Genomic DNA, 22,597 nt, shown 5'->3' on the forward strand with positions numbered 1-22,597 from the left:
AATCCACACAGGCCCCCATCATGACCCAGAGCTCATTGCATGAAAGAGCCTGTACTAATAATTTCAAAAGTTAGCTCAGAAGATAAGGAATTATTGTAGAGTAGACACTGTATGCAGAGCAATTAAACTGTTCTGCTTCACATAACACTTAATAAATGGTTAAGCATTTAAGCATTGAATAAAGTGGATATGTTTGAATATCCTGCTTTGCAGAATACCTGAGCTGAAAACTTGAAATGGCTTGCTCATTTGTGGGTCAGTACATATGGAGTGGCCTTAACAAACTGTTTACTCAGAGTAGCAGGAGAGAAGTTACATGAGGATAATGTTACCGGCATTTCTTCATAAAGTGCCTATTTATATCATCTTTGCATACAGAGGCCTATTTCAACCAGTGTTCCACCATGCTTTTTACTGGATAAAATAATAAACATCAACTTAATGTCAAACTGTGTAGGTAACTAAACCTGTGTAAGGTTGCACTGACTACAGTGAGACCACATACACATTTAAAAGCTTTGTTGGACTGAACAAATGACAAAGGTGGTTTTTTTTCCCAACTTTTGATGTCTCCCATATCGGCATCTACCTCAGAGTCCCCTTCATTTCCTAACTATGCATGAAGAGAACTGTGTCAATGCACTAATGTGTGATTCGTTCCACCTACTCTAAATATTTACTGCAGGATAAGCCCTTTTACATTGTAAGACAACTAGATTTGGTAAATTAATCTCATTTCCTCAAACAGTACGAATCAAATGTTTAGTTAATTCTTCATCTTTAGAGAAAGTAAAACCCAGCAACGTTCTAAGTCAACAAAACTCCTTAACAAAACTGCTGTCCGATGCCAACTATGACTCTCCAGACAAGGCCTGGGGCCAGATATGGCACAGCCAAGGAAGTGCTCTCCAAAGGCAGCTGGAAGACTGTCTGTCTGCTTCAGATAGAAGCAGGCCCTACCACCTGGTTTCAGTGCCAGAAAATGGTCCTTTGCCTATTCTATTTAGTTGGAGAAAAAAAAAAGTTAATTGGCATGGATGACAAGTCTAAATTGCTGCTTCAAATGAAAAGGAAGAAGAATGGTAGCTTTTAAATAAACATTGATAAAGAATATAAACATAGCAATGATAAAGAATATAAACAATGATAAAGAATATAAACATAGCAAAAGGGAAAAAGAAGCATGAAAATGGAAGAATGGCTACAAAAAAAACCCTATTAAACTATGATATGACATTCATGACTGTGATTACTTTGGACAAATATAACAGGGAGACTAGCTGTTATATAAATGAATTGGTATTTTAAATTACAGTTCAGTTGATACACAACGAGAAGATCTACTCCCTGTAAATTACCTCAGAGAATACTACCAGCAGAAGGAAGGTAGGGAAGGAATTTCCAGAAGATTGGAAATTGCAACAGTTTTGTTTCTATGAAAACTAATGGTAAAGCATCTTCTAAAAGAAAGAGCTTCACCAGTGCTAAACACTTTTGGCCATTCTCACATAAAGGCAAAAGCTGAGCTATAAAGAATTAATGGCCCTGTACAGAAATGAATTATTACACAGACCTCATTGTGTATGGGAGGCTGTGTTCTGTAAGGATATTATGAGATGTAATGGTCAGGTTTTTAGATGCACTCAACTTTACATCCTTCACAATGAGAAGTACGAACAATGAGCACTTTCAAAGATCAATGTGGTTGCTTTGCTCAATGAAGAACTATGGCTCTGCAAAACTGAGTTTAGAATTAATGTATGTATGGAACAACTTTTAATCTGTTTCCACCCCAAGATGGGAAAGCAGGATTAAAACTATTTGCTTTCCTTTCAGCTAAACAGTTTTTTTTTTTTCTGATCACATCACTTTACTCTGATTTATGTCAGTTTTAGCTTCAAGAATCATTGGTCATTGCTGAATGCAAATAAGCACCAAGTAAAATTATGTTAAGTTTGCACAATTTATCTTTCATCATTTTAAACGGTACCTTTTAAAATTTCCTGTAAAATCAGCCTGAAATACTCCCATCGTTGACTGTCATCAAGTAGAGCAGGGTCACTTTGGGAAAACCCATTCTCAGTGATGTAAATTACAAGGTTATTATATGTATCCTAGAAAAAGAGAGCAGAAGTTTTATTCAGAACAGATGTAAGAAAGCCCATAAAATCAGATGCATTACCCTCTGTCTTTTCTAAACTACAAACTAAAACCAGTTTTCATCAAATTGCACTGACCCTATTAACTTAATTTTCCATGAGCTGACCTTTTATGACTAACAATGGAAAAGCAAAACTGTGCAAATATCCATGAAGACAGTGAAATGACTTATTTTAATGAGAAGACTAAAATATCTTTCCTGCATTAGCATCTGCTTATTGTCACTGCTCCTTAACCCCTTGGTACTGGCAGTTGGTACAGCACCACACGTCCCATTGCCAGGAGTAGATGCATGCCAGGAAAGCCTTACTGCTGGCATCAGAAAGATCATTTCTGGAGTTCAAAAGATGATATAACACTGGCGTGTCATTTCAAACTGTAAAAGAGCTATCAAGTACAAAGGCAATAAGAAAACACTAAGGCTTCTACTCTTTATAGACAGCATGCAAAAAATTAAATTAGGAATCCCAAGGTGACTTGTTTATTTATATCTTGTACAATGTCTTCTGCTATCCAGATGGGCTCCTCCAAAAAAAAAAAAAAAAAAAATCAGCAGTATTCCTCACTGGATTCTCAGATCTCCTCATTGGCTAGCTAAGGTAAAATGGTCTTCTCAACCCTAGGTCATTCCTTGATATAACACAGAAGTCAGTGCAAACCCTATGGTACTAGCCATAAACTCCCAGTTGCAGCAGGCCAAGAAGGATCCATTATTTGCTCAGCTTCACGGTCCATTGAAACACTTAGCATCTTGTCTGCATTTTCTTGGTCTTAAGTTTAACTGTCAGAGCAAAGAAGTCAGTAGCACACATTATCATACTTTTTTCCTCTTTAGTAAATTTCAGAAACCTTGATGATAAGTAACTCTGCTTTGAATGCATTGCAGAAATCTGGGACTTCATTATGGCTGGATATTCACCATCAGTAAATATTGTCCTGACAAACCCATCTAAGGTAAAGGACGGGTACCCTCTAGCTGCATTTTGATCTGCTACAGAATTCATAGAGGTTCTACCAATCTGAGTTCAGAGCCATAGACAAAAGTCCACATTATTTTCTCCAAATATCTTAGTGCAACTGTGTCAGGCTTAGCATGAGCTTTTATCACATTATAAACTGCCTTGTAAGCTTTCGTACCAATGCTGGGGCTACACCTTTTTCACAACCACCTATAGCAACAAGATAAGGCTCATTAATAGTGATCACTCAGTCTCTAAATGTTCTGAAGCAATAGTTTGCATGAATATCAAATCTCAGATCTCCGGCCACCTTCATCTTCTAAGGATCAAGGCAAGCCAAAATGATACAAGGAGCAGGATGCCATTTCCCAGGTTATTGATTTTGCTTTAATAATTGACTCCTGAAAATATTAAAAGAAACAAAGAAGGGTTAACTTAATAACTTTATTACATTTTAACACATGAAGAAATCTCACTGCACATTTTCTCTGATATGAGATGCAAATATTTCCTCTCTACTGCGTGCTGACTACTGTTACAAGACCCCAGAGTTGGCAAAAATGCTCAGCATACAAAATCTTCCAACCAGGCACATAAAATAAAATGAGGATGCAAATTTTCAAAATAGATCAGTGGACAGCAACTCCCCAGGGGGAACATAATTCTGATGGGTGCTGGTCACAAGAAAATATAATCCTTTCATTTAAATGCCTGAATGGCAGCCTGGCTGCATGTACAAGATGAAAGCATGTTGGAAAAATCCTGACACTTGGGAGCCTGACAGGTAGATTTGTTCTAATGAAAGTATTGCTCTCTTTGAGAACTGTGTCTTCGAACAAGTTTGGTGCCACACTCGGCAAGGTAACTAAGCTGATCTTTTACGTTTTGAGCTTGGTTAGCTGGGTGAGCTATTTCCTCTAGACTGTTTCATTCTCCAGCACTGTCTGTGCCAGCCTCAGGACAAAGAAGATATTGTCAATGCATTTAATATTTTGCAATGGTGTATATTCAAGGGTTCTCTCATTAGATCTATATGACATTTAAGGCTTTTCATTGGGCTTTACTAGATTGTAGATGTTGTTCAGGGCACTGGTCTCTTTAGCCACCAATTTGAACGGCTTGGCAATAGTTTATCCAAGAAGCCAGCTCTCTTCCTTCTACACTGCCACTGCTGCAGACGGCGCAGTCCCTCTAAATGCAGGAAGGAATTAGATCATCTCTGTAAAAGCTCATGACTTCCAACCTTTCTTGTCCCACCTGGATAACACAGAGATCAACTTTAATTTCCTGGATGTGTTGCTAAATCTGGTGCTTTTGCTGGCCAGTACTGGGGATGTATTTCTAGAGGCTTAAAAGGAATTCACCTTCTGTTCAGATTTAGTAGTGGCTGACATCAATATGTTTCCTAAAGGACTATTTTTATGCTGCTGAGAGGTCACTGTAAGTTTAAATATTAGGATACCTTAATCTCTCATATAGGCATTTTTAATTTTGCTTACATCCAAACACAACTCCATTGCTTTTAAGCCTTCTGAAAACACTGGATATTGCAAAACACATCATAAGCTCTAGTTCAAAGAGTATCAATTAGCTTGCTCTTTTACTTGAACTATCTGATTTAGTGCAGTAATTGGAAAAGGCCAACAGTGGCCTTGAATTATTTCTTAAGCTAAGAGGCTCCAGCCAGGAATAGGTCTCCATCATGCTGGTGGAATGTAGAAATCAGTCAGCTTTTCCTTTAGAGACTTAGGCTAAATATACCAAAGTGTTTAAGAACCCTAGAAACCTAAAATTCATAAAAATTTTATGGGTCTTAGACTACCACATATCCTAATAAGACATAGGTGAGTATGAAATGTCTATCCCAATGCTTGCTGTATTGAAACCCGGAACTGAGAAAGGTCTAAAGAAGCTGAAAACACAGCAGAAAGGAGGAGCAGGAAGACTAAGCTGCAAAGGTTAACAAAATGTATGCCTAGGAGGTTATGTATGGTTTAGATTATTATTCCTACAGTTTCTGAATCAGTTTGGTTTGTTTTTTTTTTTTTTTTTAATCCAAAGGAAAAAACTTGTTCATTAGTAAATATGTCTGTACTATATTGTACTATATATTCCCTGGTATTTTCAGGTTCAGCTTACTGTGTATTGATATTTTAAAATGCCAATATAGAAGCCTATACTATCTTCTTAAAAGGACAGTGTTAGACTTCAAATTATCCTAACCTGAAATGACTGATCGTAAGGATTTCCGTCAAATGGCTTTTGTAAGATAACATATACTGCAGCAATCAGTTATGAACCCTAGATTTAGACAGTGCCTTCTGCTAAACAGGTACATGTACATCCTTTAGCACAGCAAGACTCAATAAGTTTGTTCAGAAAGTAATTCATAATAAATCTCACAGGTAGTTTGCTTTCCCTTCTGAATGCAGCAACCAGAAAAACACATTAAATTCTGAGGGTATACGTGCCTGTGCCTGAGAATTCACTCATGTAAAATAGGAAGGAATATACCAGAATTTTAAATTTCGAAAGGCAAATTCTTGCAATTTGCAAGAGCAATTATGAGCAAATATAGTTTGTTACTGTTACTTTTGAACAGGGACCTATTTGACTTAAGTGGGACTGGGTGTGTGTAAAGAGTTTGCTGGTGGGACTGGAAGGTTTACTACATAAGCTTAAACTTGGAAAAAAGAAATCCTTTGTTGGTACAGGATCCTATTCTACCATATTAAGAGTAATGCTTGCCTAGAAGACTCTAGCATTTCCGATTCTAATTTTCAGATTATAAATTACCTGGTACAATTTATAACACTTAAGTGCAACCAGCTATCATTCATTTTTTACATCTCAATTAAACACCAATATTTGAGAAGATCTATGCTTTGCGTTAAGAAATAAAAAGAACTAGAACTTCATCCCTGAAAAATGTAAATGTCAAGTCAAATTTCCAGACTGTCTCATCTCTTCCAGAGGAGTCTGATTTAGTTTCTCTGGCTGTACCTGTGGGTCAGCTAGAAGAAGAAATACAAAAGAAAACATTCTTCCAAGAAAGCGTGTATAAAGGGTTTTGTGGAGACACTCCAAAATTTTGGGCTTATAGACATTAGGAGCATTTTGTCAGTGGAAAGTGAAGGACTGTTCTTTTCTTTTCTCTGTCATCTTCTCTCCCCATCATGATTCCCTACCTTCATCCTGAAGCGAGGCACAACATCAAACTCTCTCAAATTCAATACCCTCATGTCTACTACTTCTGTCTCGCTCCACACAGACACCCAGCATTCAGCAAGCTAACTTGTTCTGCTCGGGGCATTTTCTAAGGTAAAAATAAATGTACACAAATACTTTAAAACAAATGTAGTGTAAGTTTTAACCTAAAACCTGACATGTCTTAGGCATAGTACACCTACAGCCTTGTTGCTTTAAAAGTATCTACTTCCACCGAGTTAGAAACAGAATGGCTTTAAAGGTTTTCAAATGTCCTATGTCTTAGGTGTGAAATTGGTAGTGAATCAGTTGGTGTGAATGATTTTACTTGAAAGGACATTGCTCTAAGCTTTCTAATTCTTCACATGCTCTTTGTAAAAATGTTTATATAGAAGATGATGGCCTTTCCATGCTATGCAGTTACAATTGCTTCAACAGATCACTGCACAAGAGAAGTGAACTCCTGCCTAATGAAAGCTGGCCTACTTGGAGTTCCTCCAATGCCCTTTTGCTAAATGTAAAGTTCATAATATTAATCAGGCAACTGCTTATACTGGGGATCAAGTGAACATTTTCTGAAATTACAGCTGAGTTTTGTCAAAATGTTAGCTTTCCTTACGAAGTGCATTCAGAATGTCCGCTTGCTATCTCCCACTCTGACGTCTGAATAACAAAGCCCATTCGGTAGGCAGGGCTGTGGGGTTGTTCAGTGCCTGCAGCCCCAGCTGAAGGAATATCAGTACAGGAAAGAAACTACAAGGACTCAGCCAAATTTAAATTCAGCACACCATAAAAAGCATTCCTAGGGAAGGGTAAGCTGTGCCAGTGAAAGTGGGCCGTATATTGTAAATTTTGGTGGCAAAGGAAAGGCTTCCATTCAAGCCTCTCCAGGATCCTGGCATGGTTTTTGCAGTCATGCTCTGCAGGGAAAAATGGCTGGTTGGTCTGTTCACAACAGATTTACCAGCCCCCTCTTTCTGAATTCTTGAAACAAAGGCTCCTCCATTCTCTGGTGAAAATCATAATCTGCAGGATGCAGAGGACAGGCTGCTGCCTATTGAACAGCCAAACACTACATGACCAACATTCTGCAGAAGAATATTGCTTCTGCTGGTATCTTCCTAGTACAGATCAGGATAACCTGAAGAGTATCTTCTAAGAAATTCTTTCCCTTTGTAGCCTCCCCTCTTTGCAATCTTCAGACCAGGGGAAGAAAAGAATTGCCACGGCAAACACTGTCCCAGAAGTATAAAGATATATATCTTCTTGGAAGAACTGAGATTCAGAAGAGGAGGAGGCAGAATTGAGATTCAGAGCTTCATCCAAATTTACTTTGCTTTTTTTCTCCTTGGAACATTATTCTCCAAGCATACAAGAGACCTCAGCCAACTACTTTGATTCTCCCATCCTTTCTGGTTCAGCTTCAGTTGCTTTTATTCTTCAAATTCTCTTTATGTCTTCTTTCTTTCATTCCCTGCTTTACGCAGGCAAAGCTGAGCTGCTGTTTCCTCTCTTTTCCTAGTGAGTCACCTTCATCTTTCCCCAGTCTATACCAATGGAATTAAAATAAACAAATCAGAAATGTAACAGACTTCCAGCGATCTGACCAGCTTGTTTATGTGCTGTGTCCCTTTTCTCTTTTACATCATCTGCTGAGACTGTGAAAACTCCTCTCTCCAAGCAGGGACTGTCTTGTGTTTGTCAGAGAACTAAACACAGTTCCTAGCTGAGTCTGAAGAATCCTCTCTAATTTGCTAAAGAAAATATCTGGGAAAAGTACATCCCTCGGTGCAAAATAGTCGATGTGAAGTTCAGTACATCTGAGTATACTGATAAACTATCTATATGCATTTGCCAAATAAGATACTTGTCTATTGTAAGCCATCCAAAAATATCCTCATGGCTAGGATCCCTGTAAGTAAAAACATTCTGATGAAGCAAAATGATTTAGAGTTACAATTAAAAAAACTAGAGTAAGCAAAAAGATACATAGGAAACATAATACTAATCCTATCCCAAAAGATTGTGCTATCCAAGGGGATCCAGAATATTAATTAGTAAGTTGTTGCAAACCTATAAAAAAATCATCCCATAATTACTCTGAAAAAAAGTTGCAATTTCAAAGCTACACTGCAGAATAGCATACTGGATTAATTATGCCAGACTGCAGCAATAACCTTGAATTAAAGCTGCAACCTTCTATTTTTAAGAAACAATTGCCTTTCTGGTTGATGAAACCTGTCGTCCCATCAGGTAACAGACGTGACCAGGAAAGAGAAAAGCGATAATGAGTCAATCCAAGCTGTTTGATACATTTCAAATCTTCCTCCCACAGAGTGTAGCTGCCACAAGCTACATCACCAGTCTGGTTCTTGAAAACTCGATCTCCTCCCTGATGGGTGAATGTGTCCCAGAGATTAGGGCCCTTTCCATCTGCATTCCAGCCTTCTGCTTGAAAAACAAAACTTGGTCGTTACACTTCTGACATCAAAAGACATATGTTGAATATCAATATTTATCATAAAGTAGGCACAAATCCCTTAAAATTCTATTAGCAAATCAAGCAGTATTCCCCCCTCCATATCATTTCAAGTAACTAGGAACTTTCAAGCATTAGTACGTATTTGCATTAGATTTTGCAGTTATTCATATTTTTGCTTGCTGCTAATTATTTGGAAATCCTGTTTTAAAAAGCATTCAATGTTCTGAGACTCTTCATATTTCCTTAGCCACAAATCAGATGTTTGCAGCTCTTGAGATATTACAGGTTTTCACAAAGGGCATTTTCTAATGCAGCTTCCATCCATAAATGTAAAAGATCAGTCCATACCAAAGAAAGCCTTTTGGGTATGAGAAATATATCCAACAAATAGGCACTTATAGCTTTCTGGATGTCCTTTGAAAATCCTGACAGTCTGTTACAAAGAAAGGAATGCCATTATGAGCCATGGCCCTAGGCATATACAAGCTGAATTAATAACACAACTCTGCAAAACTTCTGCTTTTTGCTTAGCCAAACATTCACAGAAATGAATTTTCAATGCTCAAAACTCCTGCACCATTTTCTTCACTTTCATAGTTTTGGGAAATTTCCTTGCAATTCCCAAATTGAGATAGACAGATTAACTTCAAAACATTCAAAAACGTAGCTGCTGTTTGAGATTACACAGTACTAATATCACATTGTATTTAAACAAAATAAATGCACCTTAAATTACAAGCTTCTTTGTCTTTCTAGAGCAATGCTGTAGCTGAGGCAAACATTTCATTTTTAATGTGGAGACCTCTGTAAACTTACACCCCTGCAAACTGTCATTTTATCATAAAATTCCATATAACCCCAAAATGGCCAACCTCATTTACCAGCAAGTTTTTTCAGAGCTCCACTGGATGCATTGTTCCAGGGTTACTCTTTAAAAACTAAAATGACATTGTGTGTTAAAATCATGTATAAATTAAATATCAGTTGGGTTGTAAGATTAATAACTATATAATAGCTACATATCAATCCTCAATAAAAGTGTTTTAATAATCAATTAGTACCATAGAAATTAGAGATGGAGGAGAACTATTAGGAGGTCATTGAGTCCATCCCCTGCCAACGCTAGATTGCTCCCTTAAGTATGTTCAGTACTTAATACACATCTGTCTTATTAAATCTAAGTTTAATGCAAGGTTAAGCATATTGAAGACACTTAATTTAAAGCATTACTAAAATTTGTAATATCACTTCTATAACCTAGCTTTTCAAAGATCATTGTCACATTTCATGTTCTTTACAGAATTTTATTGCAGCACAAGAACACCGATACATCTACATTTGGTTGGTCAGTAAATTAAACTCTTATATGGGACAACCTTCAAAGTAGGTCAAATTTTAGATCCAGATAGTTTGACTTTCTCTTAATCTCAGATTTTATCACTGACTTTGTGCTCTGTCTGTATGCTCCTTGGAAAAATACAGTACTAAAAGTTTTCTGTATCCTGCTTCTGATTTTAAATAGGCCTGCCGAAATAAATAGTCATTTTAGAGGAGTGCAGGAAATAACAAATAATAGTAATTCTTTGGTGGTACCTAGAATTTAGAAGCCTTTAAAAGCAAGCTTCCTGCACCATATCGATATGATACAGCTCCTTTTTCACTACGGTGGCAGTGAAGGGAAGGTAAAAGCTGCCATGATGGGCAGCTATACATCTTCATTTAAGAATTAGCAGCTAATGCAGATACTGAACGATTTATTTTTTGTCTGCTTTCCCTCAGCAAAGGAGGTGGGAGGGAGGGGGAGAAGCATTTGATTTTCAGCAGAGTATGACAGTAATACTCCAGTGGTCATTCGCCACTATAAAGCCCTGACTGGGGCTGTGGCAGAGACCCACTTTCAAGCACTCCTCATGCTGTTTGAAGAGCCTCTCCATACAGTGCGGAGCATCTGAGCTAGCTAAATAAAGTGGTGCAGGAAGCCATCCAGCCAAGGCAACAGAAAGCTTGGCGCACACTGATGTATCCTGCTGAGCCACAATTAGCCTGCACAGAGCTCTGCTCTGCTTCAGTGAACTGAGCTTGCACCTCGAAGCCTGCTCAGAAACCTCCACGCTGCACAGCGGTCCACACTGTAGACATAACTTGGAATAAGATAGAAAGTTTCTCCTTTTAAGTGAAGGTAGTGAAGCAGGAATATTACTGATCAGAGTATTTAAGTTTTCATGTACTTTCCCAAGTTAGCGTTTCTTCTTATTCAGTTGTGCCTTCACCTTTTGGAGTGAAATTTTCTTGGCCTGGTCTCTTCCCGAAAGGTGAAATTTTGTTTGAATTAATGCAGTTCAACTATTTGACATATGAAAGAAGTTAAGAAAACCACTTTTACTATTACAATAATTTTTTGCAACTTTTCCCCCTCTCTCTCTCAAATAAAAAAAAAAAATCAAGCAGAGAGTTGAAATTTAGCATAGAAATGGCCCTCAGTAAGAAGAAGTGCTTTTGAGTGTTCTGGTGCAAATTGATTCTGATTTGACTGAGTCATGAACCTTTGAAATCTGCACTTTGAGCATGCAGAGTACAATTGGTATGATTTTTTAGCACTTTGAGATATACAGAGTGGAGAAAGTTATGCTGTGCATAAATACATAGCTGACAGTAAAAAATAAAGTAGCCTGTCAGCCCTTGCCTCCTCCACTGTGTATCTTGTGATAACGTGCAGCAACTGAGTTTGGACTCCACAAGAACTATTGCTTCAATCATGCTGCCTCTAAGTTGGAAGCTGCACAGCTTCCCAGGCTTTCAGGAGGAGGAATTCCCTGTTGAGTTTCTTAACTTCTGTGGGAAAAGGGTCATTGGAGTACTGTCTAGACCACATTATAGATTTTTTTTTTTTTACATTTCTCCCACTCGGAAGCCTTAAGAAAGCTCATTAAAAATACATTAAGAGAACATTAAAGTTGCACATCAGCCACTCAAAAGGCAGGAAATTATAATGTCATTCTATATGCACACACAATTCACATTTCAAAAATTAGTTAGCAGAGCTATGCGCATTGCAGGACTCGCCATAGAATCTGGCCCAGAATATTGATTCCCCGGGAACAGCGAGCTGTTCAGTCTATTAGGTGAAGCTAACTGAGTTCGTTAAAAGGTACCAAGCATGGGCAAGTACTCTCACTTTCAGCAATAACCAAGAACTAAAGGCTACATCCTCAAAGACAATTTTAGATCTACAACTCCCATTTAGGTACTGTAATCAATGGGAGCTAAGTGCCTGTATGCTGCAGGGTATAATATGAGAAAATCAGATCTATATGTATTTTAAAGGTCTCTAAACACACATTTATGAAGGGATAAATGTTGGCATGGTTGTGGCTGTAAGTGTCCCTGTACCTTACGGGTTTGCATTCCCTACTCTGCCACGTATTTTCCTATCATGCTCCGCAAATCACTTTATCAGCACCTCCTTTCAGTTGGGAACATGACATATGTCCCTGGGGGAGGGCCTCCACCAGTCCCACTGTTGACCTCTCAGTTCACTGTTTTTCATATTCTTTGGAGATTAATTCCTAACTGAGGACCCCCTGTGAGTACCAATGTCTGATGAGGTAGTTCTCCCATCCAGTTTTTGAATAGTTGATAGTAATCTACTTAAATTAGCTCTAGAGGAAGGAAATACTCAAGAACTAGTGGGAAAATTACTTCTTTCTGCTTCCCTTTCATCCCTCCCCTCAATTGCTCAGGAAAGGGTCCTCCTCTGTTTCCCTGTATACCTAGCCATATTTCTGCAATTTGAAACATCTTTCACCCCCTTCTTTCTGCTTGGGCCATAAGTGCTTAAACAGAAGTGCTACATGGATTTGCATCAGATGCAGCATCTACATAATAAGGCAAAGATCAAACACTCTCCTTCCTGGATATAGACTTTTAGTTTGCTTAAAACTTCCTTAACACTTTGGCAGTTAAAAATTGACACCTTCAATTTGATATGCCGCTGTAGCTGCACCCCAAGCAAATCCAACTGGAAAAGCAATATCCTCTGGCACCGGCTGCAGAGGACAGGCGAATACACAGCATTATGCAATGCTATGGAGATTTGGGCTTCATTTGCAGACAACCATTTCTGGCTTGATCATTCTTCCACTTGTTACAAGCAGATTTTATATTGAAGACAAAAATAAACCCCGTGCAGCTTCACACACTGAAGGGCAACTCATGCACTTCGCATATCTGGGGATTAAAGCAGAGATGTTCAGCCAGCTAACAGTGAAAGTGGAAAAGGCAGCAATGGAAAAGCCTGGAGTGGTCACGGTAAAAGTACACCTAGCACAAAACATCAGCACACAGAAGAGATCCCTGTTCTTCATTTCCCTCTCACTTCCCACCTCCCAGCCAAAGGACTTTATGGACGCTCAACTCAACGTAAATCCTTTAGCCACCAGGCAAAAAGTCATTCCCACCCCTTCCAGTAAGCTTCAAAAACCAGCAGCACCTCTTCTTTTCTGGCATCAAATTTTTATTTTTTTCTCTCCCACCCAACACCAAAACATTTGGCCTGCAGTACGTGAGAAAGGATGTTTTAGCCATTACAAATCTAGCAGTGGAAACAAGTGACTAGAAGAGGAAGATTTGTATGGGAGTATAGACAGAATAGCTGTCTTTCTTCTTCTTTAAAATCCCATTGATGCTCATTTTTTCTAGAGCAGCAATGGGAACGTTTTGGGATGTGTGCCAGAACTGGCATCTGCAAAACAGCCCTCAGGTCTCTTCCTCCACCTTCTGTCAATGCTGCTACTGCTCTCCTGTCAGCAGGCTGAGGAGGGGGCAGCAGCAGGAGGAGGAGGCAGGGTATGGGTGTAACAGGTGGGATGGACTGAAAGTACTTAACTGTCCCTTCCCAGAAAACTATGACACTTGGCACACTAGATGGCACTACTGCGATTTTTTTTTCTTTTTTTTCTTTTTTTTTTTGACTTACAGGAGTTTTTTCTCCAATTATTATAATACTATATTCACACTGCTTTTGCCCAAGGTCAGCATCTGCACTGATTGAACTGCTAAGTAATAACGTATGATCACTACTATTTTTTTCTTCTTCTTTACTCTTCTTGCACCTTTTTGATTTTGAAATCTTTCTGGGTGAGGACCAACTCCTGCAAAGCATTATACAAGTAAGTGGTATTTTCTTTGATAAGGAAGATAAGACAAAGCTTGACATACACAGAAAAAAAGCCACTAATACAGTTAATGCACATGCTTCTACCAGAAAACACACAATGAAAGAGTCAACTTCTTAGGAAAAAAAATCCTTTGTAGAGATGCAGAGAAGCTGATTTAATTCCAAAGTGCACATTGCAGAACCAGACAGTGCAGATGCAATGCAAAATAAATCAGGCTTTCACAGCAGGCATGCATTTCCTCAAGTGTCTTTCAAAGGAAAGGTAAAAGCCCCTTGAATACAAAGGAACAAAGGGGGAAATTAGGCACAACATGCCAACTTGTTCCCAAAACATGCTGACACATGGTCTAGGCAAACATACATATCCTTTACGTGTTGTACACAGATGACTAAAAACTGGTGCAATGAACTAGTTGATGTTCTTTGGTTGAAGCAGCCTCCTCAGGCTTTCATTTGCAAGAAGGTAAGCACTGGACAGTTAACAGTAAAACTCATCAGGGACACCTTAACTGATGATTAATAGGTATTAATGAACCAGAGTAATTATGCATATTTTTACATCATTAAATGTTATTGGTAGGTACCTTTGAAAATGTAAGTGATATTAAATCTTTTCCCAGAAAATCATACAAATTCAAATTCACAAGAGATATAATAAATATGTAACTCAATAATAGGGGAAGAAGGGAAGACAGGAGATAGTAGCAATAAAAACCCAGTAAAAAGTTTTATAAAAATGCTTAACCATAAAAACAAGGCTGAAAAGTGTCACTGCTGATTCCCTAGCAGGAATCAACATAGACAGAGATGGGTTTTAGGAGAGACTGAGTGGGAGGAAAATATTCCATAAGTAGTCTGGGGAAGACTGAACAAAATTTGCCTCAGAGGTTAAGGCAGATTCACAGTAATGAGATAGCAGGCTATGCCAGATAAGTAGGCAGATACTGAAAGATGCAGAGCTTCAACATTCAGAGAAACTGAGTTTATAGCAGCTAATCTCAAACTCTTCTGGCAACCCAATTTCTAGATTTGTGACCCCACTTCTGGTTGTATTTCTGGACTTATGAACCCACTCCTTGTTGCAGTAGCAGGACTTGCAATTATATTTCCATTAGACCCCCTTAGGATGCACCTGCCTTCTTACTCTGATAATTTTCCCTACATCTAACAAATAACCTGACCCCAACCTAAAATTTCAGTATTTCACTGTCCCATTGTTTTGTTCAACACATATAAGTACAAAACTATAGGAGATTTCAGTTCTACCTAGAGGCAATTTTTTTCCAGACTAGGTTTAGGGTTTTTATGTCTGCGCTGACATAGACTATACATAACTAAATGAACTCAAGCCAAGTACTTCTAGGAAAAATTGAGGACTTCTTGGACATCCAAATGTAAAGATATTTTTGGCAAATCAATAAAGACCAAAAGTAATTGGCCCTGATGCTAAGGGTTGGCAACTTTATAAAGTGCTAGGTATTATATTAACGTGAAGAATGAACAGAATTTGGTGTTGAGTCCTTAAGTCATGTGGGATTAATTATAATCAGAGGAATTTTATCTTATCAAAATGAGTTTTTCCTGACTGAATCAATGTTTCCTAATGACATATTATAAATACGTTTAATAGTATTTACTACAGAATCTAGAAATTAAACTTTCAAGGAGTTGTGAAAATTAAATCTCTTTCCTGAAAGTTTACACTGTGCAGAAACAGAAGAAGGATATAGCTGCTTTGGAAGCAAGACTGTACATCTCTGAAACAGCCAAAGATAGAAGTTCACATATTCTGTCAGTTGTCTTGGAAATTGCTGCCCATAAATTTAGCTTCCCTTCCTGGCAACATAATGGAACAGCTATTGAGAAAATAAATTTACTAAAACACTTTGAAGTGTGGCAGACAAACTTGATTTTTTAATAGTAATACAAAATTAATGAATAGAGAGCAGAAGCTATAATGTCATGTGTCTGCATTTTAGCAGTATACTGTTTTCTTCAGGATATTTTAGCAGTGAGCTTAAGGTGTTCTCAATTAAGTTATGGAGACAGTTTCCACATTACACTGTGGCTGCAGTAGAGGACTCCTAACTTTGATCCTCTAAATTGAGCCTTAATTAGAAGCCGCTGCTGGATTGTTGATTAGCCTTTCTTTTCCCATCTCCAATGTGTCAAAATTCTGTTCCCAAACTTAAATCAAATTGGAAATGAACTATCGTGTTGACTGAAATGAAGGGTGATGACAAACAATGAAGGGTAATGATAAACAATAACTTTGAAGGGAGGCATTTAGTGCAGTACACAAAGATTAGTATTACTTCTGATCTCATTTAATAGCTTCAATAATGAGCTAGAAGAGGGAGTAAATGGTACATTAATGAAATCTGCAGATCTATTAAACTAGGAGGAGCTGAGCACAATGCTGAAAATGGAGAAATAATACAAGAGATCACGGGAAGATTAGAAACACAGGCAGAATATTGCTATGAGATTCAGTTTAGAAAACAGAAGAATAATATTTGGGTAAAAAAAAATCAACAGATGCTAACAGGTAAAAATCTGGAGAGCTGTAATACTGGAAGATATTTAAAATCACAAATATCAGGAAAACTAGACAAGAATCTGTAACCCAGCAGCAGAGACAAACAGTGAAATTTGGGCAAAACTATTAAAGAATAAGCAAAGAAGAAATGACTCATCTTAGAACAGCTATCTTCTGCATTTAGTCTGGGCTCTGGAAAAACAGACCACCAGTCAGATGTTTACAGATTTTGCAGCTACAAATTTTTCCAGGAAGAAAACTTAAAAGTAAGCCATCCATTTAACAGTGTTGTCCTTCATGAAGTGCATGACATAACAGTGAGCCACTGGCTAAAAGACCGTAAAAGAGCACAGACTGAGAAATAAAATATTCTCCCACTGCTTCTGGTAATTGCATCATGCAGCTTGAACTTTTTGATATTGCTGAGGAAACTGCCAATGTAATGCCAGCTGCTATGAGCTTTCCAAAACCAGATATATGCGCACAATATCTGGGAGAGCTGAAGCCAGTTGTGAGCAAGTTAATTCCAGTTGAGGAGCTCACATACATTAATCTTGCTGTGAATAACTCTACACAAGTTATAGTAGAGAGCCAAGCTAGTGTTACATCACTCCCTGTACAAGAGACAGTTTTGGCAATTCTGCGCAGCACAGCATTAGGATGTACAGTATATTCCATGTACAGTATACAGATATTCCATGCTGATCATCAGTCTTCAGAAGTCCTTGGTAGCTCTTGGCTGTTGAAGGTGTCGTTCTTTACTGCTGGGTGCCTCCATACAGCATTTTTAAGTGGGCTTGGCCGCTCAGGAGTTTGTCACTGTCACTATGTTGTGACCCAGCACTGAGTGTGCAGAGAGCAGGGCATTGATCCACAGCTTTAAATTTGCACACTTCAGTAGAAAACCTGGCAAAAGTCCTTTCCTGTAAAAACATGCTCTATTCATTTATATCTCAGCATGTCCTGCCATTCCATGTTTCTGCATTGTTCACCTTCTAAGTGAAAAAGCTTAAAAGCAATGGTTCTTCATGCAAAAATGTCAGGATAAAAAAAGAGGACGAGATATATATGAAATATGAAACCAACATAAAAAATACCAGAAGCATAGACAGACCATCTGGTCCCTTCTGAATGCAACTTGTTTTTTGCTAAGACAGCATCCCTTCACTAATGTTTTGGGGAGAGTTGCCTAAGTTTTCCAGAAACTTGAGAGTTTCAAGACATTTGTAGAGCTACCTACTTGCTTAATATGATTTTGCCAGGAAAATATCTGCTGACCTAATCAGATTGGCTGCAACTGGTTAGAATGACACGTCTGAATGATTTTAAACAAAACTTGTTAACATTTTAAAAATAGAAGGCAAGAAGTCTTCAGCCTGAAAAGTAGGTGCAACTATAATATTAAGCACCAGAGAATACACTCAGAGGAGACACAGATGTCGATAATATGGGAAATGCTTTAAGCGAGATACATAAATCCACCAGAAAGCAAAAATCAGAATCATCAGATAAACCTGTTTTTAAAACTGAATCATCATAGAAACCCTTTATTTTTCCCAATTCTATGCAGGTCTTCTCATCAAAACACTAATAATATAGAAAAAAAAAATCTTAACACTTCTTACTGGGTTTTTTTTTCCTTTCAAGTTTTTTTTTTTTATTACTTATTTTAACACATACATACACCAGACCATTGCTCAGACCAATTTCATACTGGAGATATATTGACTAAACTAAATTATTTCAACATTTATAATATGTATTCAGTGCTGTAAAGTCCTATATTTTGTTTTCAGAATTAGCTAGAAATAGTGTGACTCGTTTTTATAGCAGTGAAACTGAATCTTTCATTTTCTTTTCCTACAGAAATGCTGTTTCCAGTGTCACTGACTATGACTAATGACATTGACTATGACTTCAGCAAATATGCTTTAAAAGCTTCCTCCACCAGTCAGGATTAAGAAATCCCATTATATTAGTGCATTTACATAAAATTCACTTCCCTATATCAGCAATACAGAACTACCTACTCTTAAGCAGCAGCACACTATGAGAGGCAGTAGTTGACATTACCTTTCAAAAGATTTGTGCTACTCCATTATGCTGTAAATATTTTTTTCCTTTTGCAAGAAATACTATCCATTGTAGTCTTCATTTTTATCCTGCAAAATATTAGTGAACACTACTGCTTGCACCTGGAAAGGGAGATAAGTAGTACAGCAGTACTTTAATTTGACAAAGTAATCCAAATACCTATTCGGAATTCAGTAAATACAGGTTGTTTTTCAAACAACTTGTGCTTTATATATATATTTTTGGTCTTCCAAAGAGTATTACAGATGTGCAGTGATGTTTTAGGATTATGTTATTCTGGGTATAACATAAAACACCTGACCCTGAAGCTAAATTAATAGAATCAAAAGAAAAAAAAATCAATCCAACTGCTTAACATAGCTCTCTTTTGCTTGATTTAAACACATAAATAATAAAAAAAAAAAAAGATTAAAGGATATGGTAGGTATAATGGTGCAGCACTGACCTTTTTATCATCACAGAGGTTGTCTACTTAACAAAGAAGTCACATGAATGAATACAGTACCTCATTCAATTTGAGCTCTTTAGATCTTTCCCCATGCTTTAGCTTGGTACAGACAAAATTGAGCAGTCATACGGTGTACATGAAATCACACACATTTTCCCCTTCTGATGAAATACTGAAGAATCTTATAAGCATACTACAAAAAAAAAATAAAGTGGAGTTTATGGATAAGCAAGTTTGGTTTTTTTTATCCAGCTCCTTTGTATCTCCGTCTTAAGTGCCTCTTTCAAACTAGGCTGGTGAATGGACCTGGTAATGGTTGTTGTATTAAAGCTTTTGGCTGTTGGGTGATCAATATCCAGTAGGAGGCAGCAGCTAAAAATGTGAGGATGTGAAGGCTGGGTGAACATACATACTGAGCTCTCAGAGATATTTCTCATTCTTACATTCCCATGGAGGCCTGCAGAAAAATAGTGGGTGTCTATGTAATTAAAAGACTACGTCATGATCTATGACATAGATTGGCGTGGGGGACACAGAGATAAGCTTTTATTTTCTAGCCTTTGAAAAGTAGATTTTGTAAATTACCATTATTTGAGCAGAATATATATAGCAGTTTATTAAAAGTACTTAAAAACTGTCTGCTGGTGGTGCTGCTATTCACACCCCTTTCCTCTCAGCCTAAGCCAAGGCAAGAAGTTGTCGCAATAGAAAGCTGTTACCTTTTATGTGGACTATTACTACAGCTTGCCATTGGTTTCAGTTATTTGTTTCCTTGCCAAAGATTGAGTAACTTTAGGTTGAGTTCCAAGTTCTACAGAGGAGTGTGCTCTACTGATTATAAATTATTTTTATACTCTGCTTCTGGCCTGCATGTCTGATCTTAGTGTCTGGGGCTTTTTTTGTTTTTGTTTTTGTTTTTTTTTTTACATAACCTTTGGCAGCCGTAGGAAAATGGCAGGGAAAGTTTCATTTGGCCTCTGAACTCTAGCATGGAGCCTGCTTAATCTCTGCAGGAATGGCCCAATCCAGTTGATGCAAAGAAGCTGAGAGGAGCTGAAGTGTTCTCAAAGTGGACTGAATCTTTGGCAGATCATACAACCAAACTCTAACAAGTTCTCCACTGAGCTTATGTAAAGTATATTTCTTCCAAGGCTTATACTAGGTCCAAATTTTGATTAATCTTAACAGATATGGCAAGAGAGGTATGCTGACAAGCATGTATCATTGGTGGCCCAATTTTGATTCACTCCTTCAGTGTCTGGAGATGCTAAAGCTGTCTTGTTTTCTTCCTGCAAAAATAAAGATCATGTTTCAGACACCTCTGATCCATACTAGAACAAATTTGAGCCTGAAAAGAAAAAGGCCATCAGACTTGTGGTCCAAAACAATGAAGAACAGATGCAATAGGTAGTAGAGGTGTTAGCTGAAGTATTTGCAAAAAAAAGAGTCCAGTTCTTACTTCGCCTGAGTCAGGTTAGAATGTGTATTTCTCACTAATCAGATGAATGTCCTAAGCAGCATATCTTGGCTAACCTGCACTGAACTTATAAATTCCTCTCCTTTTCTTTGCATTCTGGATATCTTATTGATAAAAAGTGTATCACAATGCTGACAAAATACCTTGGTTCTAATGGATCTGTCAGTTTTCAACAGTAAAAAAAAAAAAAAAAGAATTTTAAGAAGTCATAATAATCTCTCTCTTTTTTAAACCCTATCTTTCCATATGCACTGTTTTCTTCCTTTTAAATGTACTTGTGTGGAACTCCTTGGAGTGCAGTGGAAAAATGCAAATTCTATCACTCTTTGAACAAGTAGAATACAAAAGGATTTCCATTTTGGACTCTATATGGCCACAGCCTCTATGAACAAAATCAACAGAAGCTTTCCATTGATGTCATTGGAAGTTGGATCACGTCTTATCTTTCACCAAAATAAACCATGTAATCAACCTGAATAAAAGGAGAATAAAATATAACACATGAATGGTACCCAATTTTTTTCCTCCAACAAAATGTCTTTTTTCATATAACTGTAACTGATATTTTAAAAGCTATTTTCTCAGTCTTCTTTCAACATGGCTGAACTTCCACTATGGCAATGGAATGTTAAATGGGTATTGCAAAAGGGATTGGGATTTTTTTTCTTTCACTGTCCCTCTCCTAATCAAGATTAGTCAACTCCTCATTAACATATGCTATAGAAAAGATTTCTAAGGGTTTTCTAAACACTACAGGTTCTGTATTTCTCTTGCATTACAGCACAGAGTCTTGGACTGATGCCTAGAACAGACCCAAGATGTGTATCTCTCAGCATGCTCTGCCATGTGCTATTGGTTATAAAGCTTGCAATTGTTATACAGCTGGATTAGTGCCTTAAGCATACCTTTGCCATTCAAGGAGAAGGTTTAAACAAAACAAAACCTTTGTTCTCCTAGGAAAGTTCAATGAGAATGTCCGCATGATAAAGCAAGCTGGGAATATTTTCTTAAGAGAAGATCTTGTGATTAGTATAACTTTTGTTTCTTGCAATATCTGGTTGTTTGCATGGAACACTTTAGAGCCATAAATTTCTCTAGGTCTTGGTTTATTCTCTCCTGTATTTAAAAAATGTTATATTAGTTTTTTTGCACTTTTTTTGATTTTTTTTTCCCTTAAATGTGTTTTCAAATGAGAAGCGTTCGCAGCTAGAACAATGGAAAGAGAACACAATAAGTAGGAAATAACACAGTCAAAAGACAAACAATCCTTAAAAAAATCAATTGATATCAATTGTTTCCTGCCACAATCCAGTACACATTCCAGTGCAAAAAGATTCCAGTGCTGTGATTCACAGATTTTCTTCCTCTGCCCCTGAAAAGATACCGTACAGGAGAACGGAGTCCCTAAAGAAAAGAAAAATGATTTCTCAAAAAGCCATACAAAAGATCAATATCAGGGTTAGGAACACATTTAGATCTTTCATCAGGCAAATATCCTTTTCAGGAGACAATACCTATCTGTACCTTCTCATATTGACTGCAGGATTATCTGGCACTGAGCACATTGCTGAAAAGTTAGGAAAACATGCAGATAGATGTTTTGCTTTACAATATATAAATGTAAAAATGGAAAGCTAGAAGTGTTTTTGTTAGCTTTAATTGTCTTTTATATTTACGTACATACTGAAAGTAAGTTTACAGTGCTCCATTGTTCTGGAAAGCATGTCTGTAGAAATGCTCAACAGAATATGAAACTTTGTACATTCCTTCAAAAACTGACATTAATGGAGCTTTATAACTCAAATGTTAAAATGTCACAAAGAAGACCTGAAACTCAAAATCACATATCCTAGCTCTGCCTTTCTGAACATTTTGTATGCAGTAACCTGTATGCACTGCTGAGTGGATGCTGAAATGTATCTTTTCATCCATAACTTCACAAGAACAAGTTTCCTGCAATAAATTTACTTTGTATTTTAGAAGTTTAAAAGTTGAAAGATTGCCTATTAAAGACAATATTACAGAATCTCAGCTCTTGCGGAGAAGGAAATCTTA

At 37.4% G+C, this 22,597-nt stretch overlaps 1 protein-coding gene across 1 annotated transcript in view; it reads right to left on the reverse strand.

Annotated features, from left to right (window-relative positions):
* Nucleotides 1–2,903: 2,903 nt before the first annotated feature.
* The window catches only part of LOC104477048 (cytosolic beta-glucosidase-like), a 38,477-nt gene continuing 18,783 nt past the window's right edge, over nucleotides 2,904–22,597 (reverse strand). Inside the window, 7 exon segments of the mRNA XM_086747680.1 lie at nucleotides 2,904–3,158; nucleotides 3,161–3,303; nucleotides 3,306–3,412; nucleotides 3,414–3,476; nucleotides 3,478–3,520; nucleotides 8,547–8,774; nucleotides 12,782–12,854. Coding sequence (XP_086603806.1) covers nucleotides 2,904–3,158; nucleotides 3,161–3,303; nucleotides 3,306–3,412; nucleotides 3,414–3,476; nucleotides 3,478–3,520; nucleotides 8,547–8,774; nucleotides 12,782–12,854 — 912 coding nt within the window.

This window comes from Chlamydotis macqueenii, chromosome 4, assembly GCF_036417535.1.
Source record: "Chlamydotis macqueenii isolate bChlMac1 chromosome 4, bChlMac1.mat, whole genome shotgun sequence".
Taxonomy (NCBI): domain Eukaryota; kingdom Metazoa; phylum Chordata; class Aves; order Otidiformes; family Otididae; genus Chlamydotis; species Chlamydotis macqueenii.